General features: G+C 46.4%; 1 protein-coding gene and 1 long non-coding RNA gene across 2 annotated transcripts in view; one reads left to right on the forward strand and one right to left on the reverse strand.

The window, feature by feature from the left end:
• The window catches only part of LOC118360485 (E3 ubiquitin-protein ligase UBR4), a 178,395-nt gene that overhangs the window by 148,352 nt on the left and 10,043 nt on the right, over positions 1 to 20,000 (forward strand). Inside the window, 20 exon segments of the mRNA XM_052484171.1 lie at positions 212 to 387; positions 484 to 579; positions 582 to 610; positions 2,192 to 2,321; positions 3,004 to 3,161; positions 3,756 to 3,865; positions 5,726 to 5,949; positions 8,514 to 8,584; positions 10,840 to 10,903; positions 11,297 to 11,418; positions 12,273 to 12,470; positions 12,677 to 12,757; positions 12,875 to 13,090; positions 14,142 to 14,249; positions 14,621 to 14,737; positions 15,028 to 15,218; positions 16,203 to 16,376; positions 16,727 to 16,826; positions 16,925 to 17,143; positions 19,999 to 20,000. The exon segment at positions 19,999 to 20,000 is cut by the window's right edge and continues 112 nt beyond it. Coding sequence (XP_052340131.1) covers positions 212 to 387; positions 484 to 579; positions 582 to 610; positions 2,192 to 2,321; positions 3,004 to 3,161; positions 3,756 to 3,865; positions 5,726 to 5,949; positions 8,514 to 8,584; positions 10,840 to 10,903; positions 11,297 to 11,418; positions 12,273 to 12,470; positions 12,677 to 12,757; positions 12,875 to 13,090; positions 14,142 to 14,249; positions 14,621 to 14,737; positions 15,028 to 15,218; positions 16,203 to 16,376; positions 16,727 to 16,826; positions 16,925 to 17,143; positions 19,999 to 20,000 — 2,586 coding nt within the window.
• LOC127913132 (uncharacterized) lies at positions 8,968 to 10,279 on the reverse strand. Its single transcript, XR_008084823.1, has 3 exons — positions 10,180 to 10,279; positions 9,760 to 9,867; positions 8,968 to 9,084 (listed from the first exon to the last, which is right to left on the reverse strand). It is a non-coding gene; the product is annotated as an uncharacterized LOC127913132 (long non-coding RNA).

The following is a 20,000-nucleotide window of genomic DNA, read 5'->3' on the forward strand; positions in this document are numbered from 1 at the left end:
GGTTTCTAGTCCAAAGCTCTAACCACTAGGCCAACCAAACGCGCACGTTGCTCACAAGTGTACATAAGCCCAAACGACTGTTAAAACCTGGGTAGTCCGTGTGCTATAAGACCCGTGTTAGTCCTCTGAGCTTGAAAGCCTAGGCAATTCCATTACACACCCACATACAGTCAGTAAACCCATTCTCATCTGTCGACATCTCCCTGTACAGAGACCAGCCAGAGGCCACTCAGCAGATGAATGACCTGATCATTCACAAGGTGTCCGCTGCTCTGAAGGGCCACTGGGCCAATCCTGACCTGGTCTCCAGTCTGCAGTATGAGATGCTACTGCTCACCGACTCCATCTCCAAGGAAGGGGGCTGCTGGGAGCTACGACTGCGATGTGGTGAGGCTTTTACCACCTCCTTCTCTCATCCCCCTATTTTTTTTCCCCCCCTTTTTTTTAAATGTAATAATCCGTCATGTTTCTCGGCGTCTATAGCCCTGAGTCTGTTCCTGATGGCTGTGAACATCAAGACCCCTGTGGTGGTGGAGAACATTACTCTGATGTGTCTCAGGATCCTACAGAAACTCATCAAGCCCCTGCCCCCACCTCCAAGAAGAACAAGGTACCGTCGTACTATAGCACTAGTCAGTTAATTAAGTCAGTCAGTCAGTTAATCAGTCAGTCAGTTAATCAGTCAGTCAGTTAATCAGTCAGTCAGTTAATCAGTCAGTCAGTTAATCAGTCAGTCAGTCAGTTAATCAGTCAGTCAGTTAGTCAGTCAGTCAGTCAGTTAATCAGTCAGTCAGTTAATCAGTCAGTCAGTTAGTCAGTCAGTCAGTCAGTTAGTCAGTCAGTCAGTCAGTCAGTTAGTCAGTCAGTTAGTCAGTCAGTCAGTTAGTCAGTCAGTTAATCAGTCAGTCAGTCAGTCAGTCAGTTAATCAGTCAGTCAGTTAATCAGTCAGTCAGTTAATCAGTCAGTCAGTCAGTCAGTCAGTTCAGTTAATCAGTCAGTTAATCAGTCAGTCAGTTAATCAGTCAGTTAGTCAGTCAGTTAATCAGTCAGTTAATCAGTCAGTCAGTTAATCAGTCAGTCAGTCAGTTAATCAGTCAGTCAGTCAGTTAATCAGTCAGTTAATCAGTCAGTTAAATCAGTCAGTTAATCAGTCAGTTAATCAGTCAGTTAATCAGTCAGTCAGTTAATCAGTCAGTTCAGTCAGTCAGTCAGTTAATCAGTCAGTCAGTCAGTCAGTCAGTTAGTCAGTCAGTTAGTCAGTCAGTCAGTTAATCAGTCAGTTAATCAGTCAGTCAGTCAGTCAGTTAATCAGTCAGTTAATCAGTCAGTCAGTCAGTTAATCAGTCAGTCAATCAGTCAGTTAATCAGTCAGTCAGTCAGTCAGTCAGTCAGTCAGTCAGTCAGTTAGTCAGTCAGTCAGTCAGTCAGTTAGTCAGTCAGTCAGTTAATCAGTCAGTCAGTCAGTTAATCAGTCAGTCAGTCAGTTAATCAGTCAGTCAGTCAGTCAGTCAGTTAATCAGTCAGTCAGTTAATCAGTCAGTCAGTTAATCAGTCAGTCAGTTAATCAGTTAATCAGTCAGTCAGTCAGTTAATCAGTCAGTCAGTCAGTTAATCAGTCAGTCAGTCAGTCAGTTAATCAGTCAGTCAGTCAGTCAGTTAATCAGTTAATCAGTCAGTCAGTCAGTTAATCAGTCAGTCAGTTAATCAGTCAGTCAGTCAGTTAATCAGTCAGTCAGTTAATCAGTCAGTCAGTTAATCAGTCAGTCAGTTAATCAGTCAAAAGTATAAGTCAGTTAAATCAGTCAGTTAAAGTCAGTTAATCAGTCAGTTAATCAGTCAGTTAATCAGTCAGTTAATCAGTCAGTTAATCAGTCAAGAAGTTAATCAGTTAATCAGTCAGTTAATCAATCAGTCAGTTAATCAGTCAGTCAGTTAATCAGTCAGTCAGTTAATCAGTCAGTCAGTTAATCAGTCAGTCAGTTAATCAGTCAGTCAGTCAGTCAGTCAGTCAGTCAGTCATACTTGCCTCGCAGCGGCTGCTTGGGTGGGGCGCGTTTTGAGGAGAGACTTACATTGCACTCTGTGATTTTGTAGAATGACTACAACATTATAATGAGAGTCATTTAGGATTTTTAGGTGATTTTGTAGATTAGTCCATTTCAGGAAATGTTGTTGTTTCTGTGTCTCCAGGATTCCGCTGTGGAGTCTCTGACTACAGTGAAGCCCTACTGCAATGAGATCCATGCTCAGGCCCAGCTCTGGCTCAAGAAGGACCCCAAAGCATCGTATGAAGCCTGGAAAAAGTGCCTTCCAGCAAGATGTGAGTAGATGTGATTTTTAAAATGTGTTTTAATCGGTTGGTCTGCCCGACTGTAGTAGGGATTGATTTGAAGCTCAATGTTTTAAATTAAAATCTCCCTACCATCATATTTAAGCCATTATGACACCAATGTCGATGAAATGGATATAGATAGATAGATATAGATAGATATAGATAGATATAGATAGATATAGATGGATAGAGATGGATAGAGATGGATAGAGATGGATAGAGATGGATAGAGATGGATAGAGATGGATAGAGATGGATAGAGATGGATATAGAGATGGATATAGAGATGGATATAGAGATGGATATAGAGATGGATATAGAGATGGATATAGATATAGATATAGATATAGATATAGATATAGATAGATATAGATATAGATAGATATAGATATAGATAGATATAGATAGATATAGATATAGATATAGATATAGATATAGATATAGAGAGAGAGATGGATAGAGATAGATAGATAGATGGATATAGAGGTCTATGGTTTAAAATCAGTAGCATCTAGTGAAAAGTTACATGTGATACGTCCACAGAAGGAACAGTAGTGTTATTGCTGAAGCAAATGCATTTGATTACGGAACTCGGAGGAACTATCCCTTTTATTTTCAAACGGTATGCAAACTATCCCTTTAAACAATGTCTGTAACGTTTGTCCACCAGGCCAGGAGACGGCGTCCAAGCCCCAGAACAAGGCCGAGGTGCGGAGGCGTTACCTGATGGAGAAGTATGTGTGGAAGTGGAAACAGTTCATGAGGTCACGCTCCGAGGGTCTGTTCCCTCGGCTCCTCAAACTGGGACACAACAATTGGCTCAGACAGGTAAGGATACTCCCCTGCTCTTACAGCAGTACGGGACGGCAGGGTAGCCTAGTAGCCTAGTGGTTAGAGCGTTGGACTAGCAACCGAAAGGTGCTAGTCCAAAACTAGCACCTTTGAAAATAATCTAAAATCTGTGAATTTCTGACCCCGTTCCCAGTCTCATTTATCTATTTCATTCGTAGGCCTACTATTAGCTAACTGGTACCATACAGCTCGTCTGTAAAAGACCAATATGGGATCGACCATTTTAGCTCGTTCAAAGTCCACTGTTTGTCATAGAGTTTCACACTCGGGTAATTTTCCTTGGCCCGGGCGAAGCGTTTAGGATTAGACTATTTACCAACCTCTCCAGGCAGCACTACACCACTCAGCTTTTACATTTGAAATTGAATGGAAAGGTTTTAAATTTAAAAAAATGTAAAATAATAATTTAAATGATACGCTGCACCTTTCGATGAGACAACATGGGACTGGGGTTAATGTAGCTGGTGTATGGACTCATATCACCTATTTTATTTTTTTATTTTTTTTTAATTATAGCATTTTTCACTTCCATGCTTTAATTGTTTTACTGTCATCTCCGCTGCCTCCCAGGTGCTGTTCACCCCAGCCACCCAGGCAGCGCGGCAGGCAGCCTGTACCATCGTTGAGGCCCTCACCTCCATCCCCAGCCGCAAGCAGCAGGTGCTGGACCTGCTTACCAGGTAAGAGGCAGTCTTCGGGTTGGGAAAGGTAGCACTGTTTAAAAAATATATATGTGTGTATATATGTTTTCAACTTTCAAATTGTGGGGTGATCTAAGGATCATGGTGTGTAGTCAGTTGTGGTTGGTTAACACTGTGTTATTTGTTGTAGTTGACCAGGTGTGTGAAATATTGCCATCAATACTTTGTTTTTTTTTGTGCTATATCCTGGCTTATATTGACAGGTATTTGTCTGTCCCTCAGTTACCTGGGAAATCATCAGTTACCTGGTTGAGTTGAGCATCATGGTCATCAACCTGTGAGCATCAGTGTGTGTTTGTCCCTCAGTTACCTGGTTAGTATCAGTTGTTGGTTGGTTAATCACTGGTGTTTGTTATTTGTTAGTGTGTGTTTGTAGCTGTTGAGCATCAGTTTGTCCCTCAGTTACCTGGAGGAGTTGAGCATCACTGTGTGTTTGTCCTCAGTTACCTGGATGAAGCATCAGTGTGTGTTTGTCCCTCAGTTACCTGGATGAGTTGAGCATCACTGTGTGTTTGTCCCTCAGTTACCTGGATGAGTTGAGCATCACTGTGTGTTTGTCCTCAGTTACCTGGATGAGTTGAGCATCACTGTGTGTTTGTCCCTCAGTTACCTATGAGTTGAGCATCACTGTGTGTTTGTCCCTCAGTTACCTAGTTGAGCATCACTGTGTGTTTGTCCCTCAGTTACCTGGAGGAGTTGAGCATCACTGTGTGTTTGTCCCTCAGTTACCTGGAGGAGTTGAGCATCAGTGTTGTTTGTCCCTCAGTTACCTGGATGAGTTGAGCATCAGTGTGTGTTTGTCCCTCAGTTACCTGGATGAGTTGAGCATCAGTGTGTGTTTGTCCCTCAGTTACCTGGAGGATGAGCATCACTGTGTGTTTGTCCCTCAGTTACCTGGAGGAGTTGAGCATCAGTGTGTGTTTGTCCCTCAGTTACCTGGAGGAGTTGAGCATCACTGTGTGTTTGTCCCTCAGTTACCTGGAGGAGTTGAGCATCAGTGTGTGTTTGTCCCTCAGTTACCTGGATGAGTTGAGCATCAGTGTGTGTTTGTCCCTCAGTTACCTGGAGGAGTTGAGCATCAGTGTGTGTTTGTCCTCAGTTACCTGGAGGAGTTGAGCATCACTGTGTGTTTGTCCCTCAGTTACCTGGAGGAGTTGAGCATCAGTGTGTGTCTGTCCCTCAGTTACCTGGTTGAGTTGAGCATCAGTGTGTGTTTGTCCCTCAGTTACCTGGATGAGTTGAGCATCACTGTGTGTTTGTCCCTCAGTTACCTGGAGGAGTTGCATCACTGTGTGTTTGTCCCTCAGTTACCAGCATCAGTGTGTGTTTGTCCTCAGTTACCTGGATGAGTTGAGCATCAGTGTGTGTTTGTCCTCAGTTACCTGGATGAGTTGAGCATCACTGTGTGTTTGTCCCTCAGTTACCTGGAGGAGTTGAGCATCACTGTGTGTTTGTCCCTCAGTTACCTGGAGGAGTTGAGCATCACTGTGTGTTTGTCCTCAGTTACCTGGATGAGTTGAGCATCACTGTGTGTTTGTCCCTCAGTTACCTGGATGAGTTGAGCATCAGTGTGTGTTTGTCCCTCAGTTACCTGGATGAGTTGAGCATCACTGTGTGTTTGTCCCTCAGTTACCTGGATGAGTTGAGCATCACTGTGTGTTTGTCCCTCAGTTACCTGGATGAGTTGAGCATCACTGTGTGTTTGTCCCTCAGTTACCTGGATGAGTTGAGCATCACTGTGTGTTTGTCCCTCAGTTACCTGGATGAGTTGAGCATCACTGTGTGTTTGTCCCTCAGTTACCTGGATGAGTTGAGCATCACTGTGTGTTTGTCCCTCAGTTACCTGGATGAGTTGAGCATCGCGGGGGAATGTGCAGCTGAGTATCTGGGTCTGTACCAAAAGCTCATCAAGCCTCCTCAATGGAAGGTGTACCTGGCTGCCCGAGGAGTCCTGCCCTACATCGGAAACCTCATCACCAAGGAAATAGCCAACCTGTTGGCTCTGGAAGAGGCCACGCTCAGCACAGACCTGCAGCAGGGATACGCCCTCAAGAGCTTGACTGGTATGTGACGCGTTTCATTCACCTAAACCAGGGCGCTTGTATTAACTGGTCTTATAGGGAGAGTTGACTCAAATAAAACATCAACATGATTTTCCACTTACACTATATATTACAGCAGTATGTGGACACCCCTTCAAATTAGTGCATTCAGCTATTTCAGCCACACCCGTTGGTGACCGGTGTTTTTAAATTGAGCACATTGGCAGTAGAATGGCCTTGCTGAAGAGCTCAGTGACTTTCAACGTGGCACCGTCATAGGATGCCACCTTTCCAACAAGTCAGTTCGTCAAACAAGCATTTCGCTACACTCACATTAACATCTGCTAACCATGTGTATGTGACCAATAAAATTTGATTTGATATGACAATTTATGCCCTGCTAGAGCTTCCCCGGTTAACTACGTGCTGTTATTGTGAAGTGGAAATGTCAGCGGCTCAGCCGTGAAGTGGTAGATCACACAAGCTCACGGAACGGGACTGCTGAGTGCTGTAGCGCGTAAAAAAAATCTTCTGTCCTTCGTTGCAACACTCACTACCGAGTTCCATACTGCCTCTCTGGAAGCAACTTCAGCACAAGTACTGTTCGTCGAGAGCTTCGTGAAATGGGTTTCCATGGCGGAGCAGCCGCACACAAGTCTAAGATCACCGTGCGTAATGCCAAGCGTCGGCTGGAGTGGTGTAAAGCTCGTCGCCATTGGACTCTGAAGCAGTGGAAATGCGTTCTCTGGAGTAATGATTCACGCTTCACCATCTGGCAGTACGACAGACTAATCTAGGTTTGGAGGGGAACGCTACCTGCCCCAATGCATAGTGCCAACTAAAGTTTGGTGGAGGAGGAATAATGGTCTGGGGCTGTTTTTCATGGTTCAGGCCCCTTAGTTCCAGTGAAGAGTCATCTTAACGTTACAGTATACAATGACATTATAGACAATTCTGTGCTTCCAACATTGTGGCAACAGTTTGGGGAAGGCCCTTTCCTGTTTCAGCATGACAATGCCCCTGTGCACAAAGCAAAGTCCATATAGAAATGATTTGTTGAGATCGGTGTGGAAGAACTTGACTCGCCTGCACATAGCCCTGACCTCAACCTCATCGAACACCTTTGGGATGAATTGGAATGCCAACTGCGAACCAGCGCTAATCGGCCAACATCACTAATGCTCGTGGCTGAATGGAAGCAAATCCCCTGCAGAAATGTTCCAACATCTAGTGGAAAGCCTTCCCAGAAGAGTGGAGGCTGTTATAGCAGCAATGTCCCAACATCTAGTGGAAAGCCTTCCCAGAAGAGTGGAGGCTGTTATAGCAGCAGTGTTCCAACATCTAGTGGAAAGCCTTCCCAGAAGAGTGGAGGCTGTTATAGCAGCAATGTTCCTACATCTAGTGGAAAGCCTTCCCAGAAGAGTGGAGGCTGTTATAGCAGCAATGTTCCTACATCTAGTGGAAAGCCTTCCCAGAAGAGTGGAGGCTGTTATAGCAGCAGTGTTCCAACATCTAGTGGAAAGCCTTCCCAGAAGAGTGGAGGCTGTTATAGCAGCAATGTTCCTACATCTAGTGGAAAGCCTTCCCAGAAGAGTGGAGGCTGTTATAGCAGCAATGTCCCAACATCTAGTGGAAAGCCTTTCCAGAAGAGTGGAGGCTGTTATAGCAGCAATGTCCCAACATCTAGTGGAAAGCCTTCCCAGAAGAGTGGAGGCTGTTATAGCAGCAATGTTCCTACATCTAGTGGAAAGCTTTCCCAGAAGAGTGGAGGCTGTTATAGCAGCAATGTTCCTACATCTAGTGGAAAGCCTTCCCAGAAGAGTGGAGGCTGTTATAGCAGCAATGTTCCAACATCTAGTGGAAAGCCTTCCCAGAAGAGTGGAGGCTGTTATAGCAGCAAACATCTAGTGGAAAGCAACCCAGAAGAGTGGAGGCTGTTATAGCAGCAATGACATCTAGTGGAAAGCTTTCCCTTTTTTGTAGTCAGAAGAGTGGAGGCTGTTATAGCAGCAATGTTCCAACATCTAGTGGAAAGCCTTCCCAGAAGAGTGGAGGCTGTTATAGCAGCAATGTTCCAACATCTAGTGGAAAGCCTTCCCAGAAGAGTGGAGGCTTTATAGCAGCAATGTGTAAAAAAATCTATGGAAAGCCTTCCCAGAAGAGTGGAGGCTGTTATAGCAGCAATGTTAATCTATGATTACCTATCCCCAGAAGAGTGGAGGCTAGGCCTACTAGCAGCTTTGTTAATAGGGATTACCTATCCCAGAAGAGTGGAGTCTGTTAGGCCTAATGTTCCTACATCTAGTGGATTACATTCCCAGAAGAGTGGAGGCTGTTATAGCAGCAAACGGGGGGGGGGAAACAACTCCATATTAATGCCCATGAAATTAATGAGATGTTTGAAGAGCAGGTGTCCACATACTTTTGGTCATGTAGTGTACCTTGGCTTTAGTCGATTCACCAACATATATATCTAATACGGATACTTTGTTTTGCTAGAATGATGTAAAAAATAATAATAATAATAACCGATAAGCTTTGATGATATGTTAATATGATTACCGATCCCCGTGCGTGTCTTCTAGGCCTACTGTCGTCCTTTGTTAATATGATTACCTATCCCCGTGCGTGTCTTCTAGGCCTACTGTCGTCCTTTGTTAATATGATTACCTATCCCCGTGCGTGTCTTCTAGGCCTACTGTCGTCCTTTGTTAATATGATTACCTATCCCCGTGCGTGTCTTCTAGGCCTACTGTCGTCCTTTGTTAATATGATTACCTATCCCCGTGCGTGTCTTCTAGGCCTACTGTCGTCCTTTGTTAATATGATTACCTATCCCCGTGCGTGTCTTCTAGGCCTACTGTCGTCCTTTGTTAATATGATTACCGATCCCCGTGCGTGTCTTCTAGGCCTACTGTCGTCCTTTGTTAATATGATTACCTATCCCCGTGCGTGTCTTCTAGGCCTACTGTCGTCCTTTGTTAATATGATTACCTATCCCCGTGCGTGTCTTCTAGGCCTACTGTCGTCCTTTGTTAATATGATTACCTATCCCCGTGCGTGTCTTCTAGGCCTACTGTCGTCCTTTGTTAATATGATTACCTATCCCCGTGCGTGTCTTCTAGGCCTACTGTCGTCCTTTGTTAATATGATTACCTATCCCCGTGCGTGTCTTCTAGGCCTACGGTCGTCCTTTGTTAATATGATTACCTATCCCCGTGCGTGTCTTCTAGGCCTACTGTCGTCCTTTGTTAATATGATTACCTATCCCCGTGCGTGTCTTCTAGGCCTACTGTCGTCCTTTGTTAATATGATTACCTATCCCCGTGCGTGTCTTCTAGGCCTACTGTCGTCCTTTGTTAATATGATCCCCGTGCGTGTCTTCTAGGCCTACTGTCGTCCTTTGTTAATATGATTACCTATCCCCGTGCGTGTCTTCTAGGCCTACTGTCGTCCTTTGTTAATATGATTACCTATCCCCGTGCGTGTCTTCTAGGCCTACTGTCGTCCTTTGTTAATATGATTACCTATCCCCGTGCGTGTCTTCTAGGCCTACTGTCGTCCTTTGTTAATATGATCCCCGTGCGTGTCTTCTAGGCCTACTGTCGTCCTTTGTTAATATGATTACCGATCCCCGTGCGTGTCTTCTAGGCCTACTGTCGTCCTTTGTTAATATGATTACCTATCCCCGTGCGTGTCTTCTAGGCCTACTGTCGTCCTTTGTTAATATGATTCCCCGTGCGTGTCTTCTAGGCCTACTGTCGTCCTTTGTTAATATGATCCCCGTGCGTGTCTTCTAGGCCTACTGTCGTCCTTTGTTAATATGATTACCTATCCCCGTGCGTGTCTTCTAGGCCTACTGTCGTCCTTTGTTAATATGATTACCTATCCCCGTGCGTGTCTTCTAGGCCTACTGTCGTCCTTTGTTAATATGATTACCTATCCCCGTGCATGTCTTCTAGGCATACTGTCGTCCTTTGTTAATATGATTACCTATCCCCGTGCGTGTCTTCTAGGCCTACTGTCGTCCTTTGTTAATATGATTACCTATCCCCTGTGCGTGTCTTCTAGGCCTACTGTCGTCCTTTGTTAATATGATCCCCGTGCGTGTCTTCTAGGCCTACTGTCGTCCTTATTAATATGATTACCTATCCCCGTGCATGTCTTCTAGGCCTACTGTCGTCCTTTGTTAATATGATACCCCCGTGCGTGTCTTCTAGGCCTAATGTCGTCCTTTGTTAATATGATTACCTATCCCCGTGCGTGTCTTCTAGGCCTACTGTCGTCCTTTGTTAATATGATTACCTATCCCCGTGCGTGTCTTCTAGGCCTACTGTCGTCCTTTGTTAATATGATCCCCGTGCGTGTCTTCTAGGCCTACTGTGGTCCGGTTATTAATATGATTACCTATCCCCGTGCATGTGGTTCTAGGCCTACTGCTCCTTTGTTAATATGACCCAGGCATGTCTTCTAGGCCTACTGTCGTCCTTTGTTAATATGATCCCACAGGTGTCTTCTAGGCCTACTGTCGTCCTTTATTAATATGATTACCTATCCCTGGAGGCATGACTTCAGGTATAAAGTCCTTGTTAATATGATCCCAGGTGACATGCTTCTAGATGCCTGGAGGACATGACCCTTGTTAATACTGAATATATCCCAGGAGGACATGCTGCTGGAGATGCTGGAGGACATGACCACAGGTTAATATGATTAATATCCCCGTGCGGAGGACATGCTGCTTTGGAGATGCTGGAGGACATGACCACAGGTATAAAGCTAGTTAATTTGTTAATAGACCCTGGAGGACATCTAGGCCTATGACCACTTGTGGAGGTGGATAAAGCTAGTTAATATAAGACCCAGGAGGCACATGCTGGAGGACATGACCACAGTGTATCAGGAAACTAGTTAGATATAAGCTCATCGAGGACCCAGGACATGCTGCTGGAGATGCTGGAGGACATGACCACAGGTATAAAGCTAGTTAATATAGATTCAGGAGGACATGCTGGAGGACATGACCACAGGTATAAAGCTAGTTAATATATAGACCCAGGAGGACATGCTGCTGGAGATGCTGAGGACATGACCACAGGTATAAAGCTAGTTAATATATAGACCCAGGAGGACATGCTGGAGGACATGACCACAGGTATAAAGCTAGTTAATATATAGACCCAGGAGGACATGCTGCTGGAGATTCTGAGGACATGACCACAGGTATAAAGCTAGTTAATATATAGACCCAGGAGGACATGCTGGAGGACATGACCACAGGTATAAAGCTAGTTAATATAGACCCAGGAGGACATGCTGGAGGACATGACCACAGGTATAAAGCCAGTGCTTTCTTTCCATTCTCTAGGGACCGAGTCTGAGACCAAGGCCTTCATGGCTGTGTGTATTGAGACAGCCAAGAGATACGACCTGGATGACTACAGAACACCGGTGTTCATCTTTGAGAGGCTCTGCAGCATCATCTACCCGGTAAACGGCTTCTTCTCTGTTCCTGCTCTAACTCAAGTCTATGGTTCAATTCCTCTTTCCTTGATTCCTTGCGTGCTCTTTCCTTGCCTCCTTCACAAAACGCATTGGAGAGGTTCGATGGGAAGGGGACCTTGGACCTTCTCTAATACGGTTGAGAAGATGGCAAGGAGATAGGAAGCAAGGAAAGAGGACGCAAAGGAATCGCAGAAAGATGAATTGATAGCCTTTGTGTTTCTAGGAATGCATTGCATGGCGTAACTGAATCTCCTCCTCTTCCTCCTCCCCTCCTCCTGCTCTTCCTCCCCCTCCTCTACCTCCTCCCGCTCTTCCTCCCCCCTCTAACTTCTCTCCTCCTCTTCCTCCTCCTCTTCCTTCTCCCCTCCTCCTGCTCTTCCTCCCCCCTCTAACTTCTCTCCTCTTCTTCCTCCTCCTCTACCTCCTCCACTCCTCCTGCTCTTCCTCCCCCCTCTAACTTCTCTCCTCCTCTTCCTCCTCCCCTCCTCCTGCTCTACCTCCCCCTCCTCTACCTCCTCCACTCCTCCCGCTCTTCCTCCCCCCTCTAACTTCTCTCCTCCTCTTCCTCCTCCTCTTCCTTCTCCCTCCTCCTGCTCTTCCTCCCCCCTCTAACTTCTCTCCTCTTCTTCCTCCTCCTCTACCTCCTCCACTCCTCCTGCTCTTCCTCCCCCCCTCTAACTTCTCTCCTCCTCTTCCTCCTCCCCTCCTCCTGCTCTTCCTCCCCCTCCTCTACCTCCTCCACTCCTCCTGCTCTTCCTCCCCCCTCTAACTTCTCTCCTCCTCTTCTCTCCTCCTCTTCCTCCTCCTCTTCCTCCTCCTGCTCTTCCTCCCCCCTCCAGGAGGAAAACGAGGTGACAGAGTTCTTTGTTACCCTGGAGAAGGATCCTCAGCAGGAGGACTTCCTGCAGGGCCGTATGCCTGGTAATCCGTACAGCAGCAACGAGCCAGGTATCGGACCCCTGATGAGGGACATCAAGAACAAGATCTGTCAGGACTGTGACCTGGTGGCCCTGCTCGAGGACGACAGTGGCATGGAGGTAGGAAACCATAGATTTCTCCTGTAGCAACAACACTGTGCCAACTGGTTGTTTTGTTGTTGTCCAAGACACTGTTTATTCTTGCACATAGTCACGTTTTGCTGTGCTGTTTCGGGGGATTGCTGTCCTGGAGTAAAACGCAAGAAGATGGTAGATGGTTCTCCGCCTCGTTTCTAATCGTCTCCTGTCTATTTGTTTTATCATAGCTTCTGGTGAACAATAAGATCATAAGTTTGGACCTGCCTGTGGCCGAGGTTTACAAGAAGGTGTGGTGCCCTACCAACGAGGTGACAAACTCTTCACTATTTTATTTTCCAACTGTATTTTTCAAACAACGATTGAGGTTATTTAGGCTTGTTTGTGAAGTGTGTTGTTAACCTTGGGTTTTGTTTTTTGTCTGTCAGGGAGAGCCCATGAGGATCATATATCGTATGAGGGGTCTCCTTGGAGACGCTACTGAAGAGTTCATCGAGTCTCTGGACTCTACCACAGATGAAGAGGAGGATGAGGAGGAGGTGTATAAGATGGCAGGAGTGATGGCTCAGTGTGGGGGACTGGAGTGTATGCTCAGCAGACTGTCTGGCATCAGGGACTTCAAACAGGGAAGACACCTGCTCACTGTGAGTAGGACATGGAACAGAATACTACATTATATATTGGTTCTAGTCCGTTATTGTTTTATGAAATGCAACATTTACATTGTAGTCAGAGACTATAGTTATTACCATTATTATATAATATTTACATTGTAGTCAGAGTCTATAGTTATTACCATTATTATATAATATTTACATTGTAGTCAGAGACTATAGTTATTACCATTATTATATAATATTTAATAATGGCAGTAACAAGTCATTGACAACATTTACAATTGCTGTGGGATTATTTACAAAACTATTTCAACAGTTAGGGTTTCAGATGTTTTTTTTTTCTTCAACATTTGACAAATTTCCATTAAAAATTTGCCTCAGACCTCCCGGGTGGCGCAGTGGTTAAGGGCGCTGTACTGCAGCGCCAGCTGTGCCACCAGAGACTCTGGGTTCGCGTCCAGGCACTGTCGTAACAGGCCGGGAGGTCCGTGGGGCGACGCACAATTGGCATAGTGTCGTCCGGGTTAGGGAGGGTAGGGATGTCCTTGTCTCATCGCGCACCAGTGACTCCTGTGGCGGGCCGGGCGCAGTGCGCGCTGACCAAAGTTGCCAGGTGTACAGTGTTTCCTCCGACACATTGGTGCGGCTGGCTTCCGGGTTGGATGCGCGCTGTGTTAAGAAGCAGTGCGGCTTGTTTGGGTTGTGTATCGGAGGACGCATGGCGCATTCAACCTTAATAATATATAATAATATATGCCATTTAGCTGACGCTTTTATCCAAAGCGACTTACAGTCATGTGTGCATACATTCTACGTATCGTCTCTCCCGAGCCCGTACGGAAGTTGTAGTGATGAGACGAGATAGGAACTACTAATAATTTACCCCTTTTTCCCCCCAATTTAGTATCCAATTATTATTATGAAAAAGGGGTAAATTATTAGTAAAATTCAAACAAACAAAAAAACATATTTTTTGTTGCCTCAGTCATGTCAGTACAACGATAGTGTTTTTTTTTAGACATATTTCAGAATTTCCCCATTTACTGTAGAAAATAACTCTCCTCTGTCCCCATCCCAGGTGCTGCTGAAGCTGTTCAGTTACTGTGTGAAGGTGAAGATCAACAGACAACAGCTGGTCAAACCAGACATGAACACGCTCAACGTCATGCTGGGCACACTCAACCTGGTGAGGAATACATTTATTTATTTTTAAATTTAACTAGGCAAGTCAGTTAAGAACAAATTCTTATTTACAGTGACGGCAAACCCCCGAGCTGTCAAGGTACAAATCTGTCGTTCTGCCCCTGATCAGGCAGTTAACCCACTGTTCCTAGGCCGTCATTGAAAATAAAAATGTGTTCTTAACTGACTTGCCTGGTTAAATAAAGGTAAAATAAAAAATAAAATAAGAAAGTAATATAACATTGTGACATGACTTGATGCAGATACAAGATGCACAATTCAAAATATAGATTTTTTGGGGGGTTTGCAGGAGAAATTCTATCAGTTTAATTTTGACCAGAGTTTGGCCATATATTTGTTTTTCTTCCTCTGTAGGCGTTGGTTGCAGAGCAGGAGAGTAAGGACAGTGGAGGAGCGTCCATAGCAGAGCAGGTCCTCAGCATCATGGAGATCATTCTGGATGAGGCCAACGCTGAGATCTCAGAGGACAAGGTGAGACTGAGGCTGGCTGCCCTGGACGACTTACCCTGTCCTGGCAACCTTGGAAACTGTCGCGAAGTGGACTATCCCGGTCAAACAGTACATAGAACAAATGAATGTTCCACCCAAGTTATTTTCAGACCAAACTAGATACATCTCATCTGGTTCCTCGCCCCGTCAAACGTTTTCAGACTAAATAATCGGAGTTGGTGGCTCCAAACTACTGAAAGTACAATTCTCATAGCTCTTTTTCTTCTTAACGTGTTCCATGAAGCTAAAGTGTATTCCCCCCCCCACCCCAGGGTAACCTGTTGTTAACAGGGGACAAGGACCAGCTGGTGATGCTGCTGGACCAGATCAACACTCCGTTTGTCCGTTCCAACCCCAGCGTTCTGCAGGGTCTCCTACGTATCATACCATACCTGTCTTTTGGAGAACTGGAGAAGATGAGGATCCTAGTGGAGAGATTTAAACCGTGCTGCAGCTTCGACAAGTATGGAGCCTCACTGGGTGTAGTGGTAGTAGTAGTAGTAGCAGGTGTAGTAGTAGTAGTAGTAGTAGTGGTAGTGGTAGTAGCGGTAGTAGTAGCGGTAGTAGTAGTAGCTGTAGCGGTAGTAGTAGTAGTAGCTGTAGTAGTAGTAGCAGTATTAGTAGTAGTAGTAGTAGGTATAGTAGTAGTAGTAGTAGTAGTAGGTATAGTAGTAGGTATAGTTGTAGTAGTAGCAGTTGTAGTAGTAGTAGCAGCAGTAGTAGCAGGTAGAGTAGCAGCAGTAGTAGCAGGTAGAGTAGTAGTAGTAGTAGCAGGTAGAGTAGTAGTAGTAGTAGTAGCAGGTAGAGTAGTAGTAGTAGTAGTAGCAGGTAGAGTAGTAGCAGTAGTAGCAGGTAGAGTAGCAGTAGCAGTAGTAGCAGGTAGAGTAGTAGTAGTAGCAGGTAGAGTAGTAGTAGTAGTAGCAGGTACAGTAGTAGTAGTAGTAGGTGTAGTAGTAGTAGGTGTAGTAGTAGTAGGTATAGTAGTAGTAGTAGTAGTAGTAGGTATAGTTGTAGTAGTAGGTATAGTAGTATTAGTAGTATTAGTAGTAGGTATAGTTGTAGTAGTAGTTATAGTAGTAGTAGTAGTAGTAGTAGGTATAGTTGTAGTAGTAGTAGTAGGTATAGTTGTAGTAGTAGTAGGTATAGTTAGTAGTAGTAGTAGTAGGTATAGTAGTAGTAGTAGTAGTAGGTATAGTAGTAGTAGGTATAGTAGTAGGTATAGTAGTAGTAGTAGTAGTAGGTATAGTAGTAGTAGTAGTAGGTATAGTAGTAGTAGTAGTAGTAGGTATAGTAGTTATAGTAGTAGTAGGTATAGTAGTTATAGTAGTAGTAGTAGTAGTAGGTGTAGTAGTAGCAGTAGTAGTAGTAGCAGTAAAGTGTGAATGTGTGGTTTTATTCACATGATGTCCGTGACGTTTGAACCTTTTTATCCCGCTGTGTTTCCCAGGTACGATGAAGAGCATAGTGCCGATGACAAGGTCTTCATCGACTGCTTCTGTAAGATTACTGCTGGCATCAAGAACAACAGCAACGGACACCAACTCAAAGACCTGATACTGCAGAAAGGGATCACCCAGAGTGCCCTGGACTATATGAAGAAACACATCCCGAACGCCAAAAAGTAAGCTGGGATGGACCTCGTAGGGGGGGGGTCCCTGTTCACTTTTATTAATTACATGTGTTTATATTATAGCTCTTCCTAAGGCAACAGGTGTCCCAAAGTAGCCTGGTCTCGGATTGGTTGGTGTTTTACAGCCAACTCCTTTGGGAATGATCACAGTAATTGTCTGTACAACTCGAAACCGATCTGGGACCAGGCTAGTGGCATTTCGGAAAAGAATGTTGGGTTAAAAAAAAAAAATTGGGGGGGGGGAATTAAAATCTTCACATCTATATCTATATAAAACAACTCCCAACTTCACAGTGTGTGAAACGAAACGACACTGACCTCTCACCTCTCCTACCCTCCAGTCTGGATGCCGATGTGTGGAAGAAGTTCCTGTCTCGTCCAGCTCTACCCTTCATCCTCAGACTGCTCCGAGGCCTGGCCACCCAGCACCCACCTACACAGGTACGCACCTGGGTCATGTTCACTAGGGCACACTGTAGCAAAACGTTTTTGCGTGGGCAGGAAGTCTTATCTGAACAACCTCGTCTGTCTCTCTCCAGACGCTAATCGGGACAGACTCCATCACGAACCTTCACAAGTTGGAGCAGGTGTCTAGTGACGAGGGTATTGGGACATTGGCAGAGAACCTTCTGGAGGCGCTGAGGGAGCACGCGGAGGTCAACCTGAAGATAGATGCCGCTCGCAGGGAGACACGGGCCGAGAAGAAACGCATGGCCATGGCCATGAGACAGAAAGCTCTGGGGACACTGGGCATGACGGTAGGTTTACTGACTGGGAGGGTTAACCGGAATGTAGGCGGACGGGTTAGAAGACCCAAGTTCAGGTGTGGGTTTCTGGTCTCGACTGTAGGGGGAGGGGTTAGAAGACCCAAGTTCAGGTGTGGGTTTCTGGTCTCGACTGTAGGCGGAGGGGTTAGACCAAGTTCAGGTGTGGGTTTCTGGTCTCGACTGTAGGGGGAGGGGTTAGAAGACCCAAGTTCAGGTGTGGGTTTCTGGTCTCGACTGTAGGCGGAGGGGTTAGACCAAGTTCAGGTGTGGGTTTCTGGTCTCGACTGTAGGGGGAGGGGTTAGAAGACCCAAGTTCAGGTGTGGGTTTCTGGTCTCGACTGTAGGTGGAGGGGTTAGAAGACCCAAGTTCAGGTGTGGGTTTCTGGTCTCGACTGTAGGTGGAGGGGTTAGAAGATCAAGTTCAGGTGTGGGTTTCTGGTCTCGACTGTAGGCGGACGGGTTGGAAGACCCAAGTTCAGGTGTGGGTTTCTGGTCTCAACTGTAGGGGGAGGGGTTAGACCCAAGTTCAGGTGTGGGTTTCTGGTCTCGACTGTAGGGGGAGGGGTTTGAAGACCCAAGTTCAGGTGTGGGTTTCTGGTCTCGACTGTAGGCGGAGGGGTTAGACCAAGTTCAGGTGTGGGTTTCTGGTCTCGACTGTAGGGGGAGGGGTTAGAAGACCCAAGTTCAGGTGTGGGTTTCTGGTCTCGACTGTAGGCGGAGGGGTTAGACCAAGTTCAGGTGTGGGTTTCTGGTCTCGACTGTAGGGGGAGGGGTTAGAAGACCCAAGTTCAGGTGTGGGTTTCTGGTCTCGACTGTAGGTGGAGGGGTTAGAAGACCCAAGTTCAGGTGTGGGTTTCTGGTCTCGACTGTAGGTGGAGGGGTTAGAAGATCAAGTTCAGGTGTGGGTTTCTGGTCTCGACTGTAGGCGGACGGGTTGGAAGACCCAAGTTCAGGTGTGGGTTTCTGGTCTCGACTGTAGGGGGAGGGGTTAGACCCAAGTTCAGGTGTGGGTATCTGGTCTCGACTGTAGGGGGAGGGGTTAGAAGACCCAAGTTCAGGTGTGGGTTTCTGGTCTCGACTGTAGGCGGAGGGGTTAGACCAAGTTCAGGTGTGGGTTTCTGGTCTCGACTGTAGGGGGAGGGGTTAGAAGACCCAAGTTCAGGTGTGGGTTTCTGGTCTCGACTGTAGGGGGAGGGGTTAGAAGACCAAGTTCAGGTGTGGGTTTCTGGTCTCAACTGTAGGTGGAGGGGTTAGAAGACCAAGTTCAGGTGTGGGTTTCTGGTCTCGACTGTAGGTGGAGGGGTTAGAAGATCAAGTTCAGGTGTGGGTTTCTGGTCTCGACTGTAGGCGGACGGGTTGGAAGACCCAAGTTCAGGTGTGGGTTTCTGGTCTCGACTGTAGGCGGAGGGGTTAGACCAAGTTCAGGTGTGGGTTTCTGGTCTCGACTGTAGGGGGAGGGGTTAGAAGACCAAGTTCAGGTGTGGGTTTCTGGTCTCGACTGTAGGTGGAGGGGTTAGAAGACCAAGTTCAGGTGTGGGTTTCTGGTCTCGACTGTAGGTGGAGGGGTTAGAAGACCCAAGTTCAGGTGTGGGTTTCTGGTCTCGACTGTAGGGGGAGGGGTTAGAAGACCAAGTTCAGGTGTGGGTTTCTGGTCTCGACTGTAGGGGGAGGGGTTAGAAGACCAAGTTCAGGTGTGGGTTTCTGGTCTCGACTGTAGGCGGAGGGGTTAGACCAAGTTCAGGTGTGGGTTTCTGGTCTCGACTGTAGGTGGAGGGGAGGAAGGTTAGGTGTGGAAGACCAAGGGGTTCAGGTGTGGGTTTCTGGTCTCGACTGTAGGGGGAGGGGCTAGAAGACCAAGTTCAGGTGGGTTTCTGGTCTCGACTGTAGGTGGAGGGGTTAGAAGACCAAGTTCAGGTGTGGGTTTCTGGTCTCGACTGTAGGTGGAAGGGTTAGAAGACCCAAGTTCAGGTGTGGGTTTCTGGTCTCGACTGTAGGTGGAGGGGTTAGAAGACCAAGTTCAGGTGTGGGTTTCTGGTCTCCACTGTAGGTGGAGGGGTTAGAAGACCCAAGTTCAGGTGTGGGTTTCTGGTCTCGACTGTAGGTGGAGGGGTTAGAAGACCAAGTTCAGGTGTGGGTTTCTGGTCTCGACTGTAGGCGGACGGGTTGGAAGACCCAAGTTCAGGTGTGGGTTTCTGGTCTCGACTGTAGGCGGAGGGGTTAGACCAAGTTCAGGTGTGGGTTTCTGGTCTCGACTGTAGGGGGAGGGGTTAGAAGACCAAGTTCAGGTGTGGGTTTCTGGTCTCGACTGTAGGTGGAGGGGTTAGAAGACCAAGTTCAGGTGTGGGTTTCTGGTCTCGACTGTAGGTGGAGGGGTTAGAAGACCCAAGTTCAGGTGTGGGTTTCTGGTCTCGACTGTAGGGGGAGGGGTTAGAAGACCAAGTTCAGGTGTGGGTTTCTGGTCTCGACTGTAGGGGGAGGGGTTAGAAGACCAAGTTCAGGTGTGGGTTTCTGGTCTCGACTGTAGGGGGGGGGGTTAGAAGACCCAAGTTCAGGTGTGGGTTTCTGGTCTCGACTGTAGGGGGAGGGGTTAGAAGACCCAAGTTCAGGTGTGGGTTTCTGGTCTCGACTGTAGGTGATGAGGAGGGCGGCGACGTATGAAGTCCAAAACCATTCCATAGCTAAAAAGACCTGCTTTCTCTGAGCCCAGCCTGAACCATTAGAGATCCTGAGATTTGTGGGGGAGAAATTTTCCAATGGAAATCTTCCTTTCTTCCTAACATGGCTCTGATTATAATTAAGAAACAGGAAGCTCATCCAGGTTGGTAATTGGCTGTTATGTGTTTCAGAC

This window comes from Oncorhynchus keta, chromosome 28 (genome assembly GCF_023373465.1).
Source record: "Oncorhynchus keta strain PuntledgeMale-10-30-2019 chromosome 28, Oket_V2, whole genome shotgun sequence".
In the NCBI taxonomy this organism is placed as follows: Eukaryota; Metazoa; Chordata; class Actinopteri; order Salmoniformes; family Salmonidae; genus Oncorhynchus; species Oncorhynchus keta.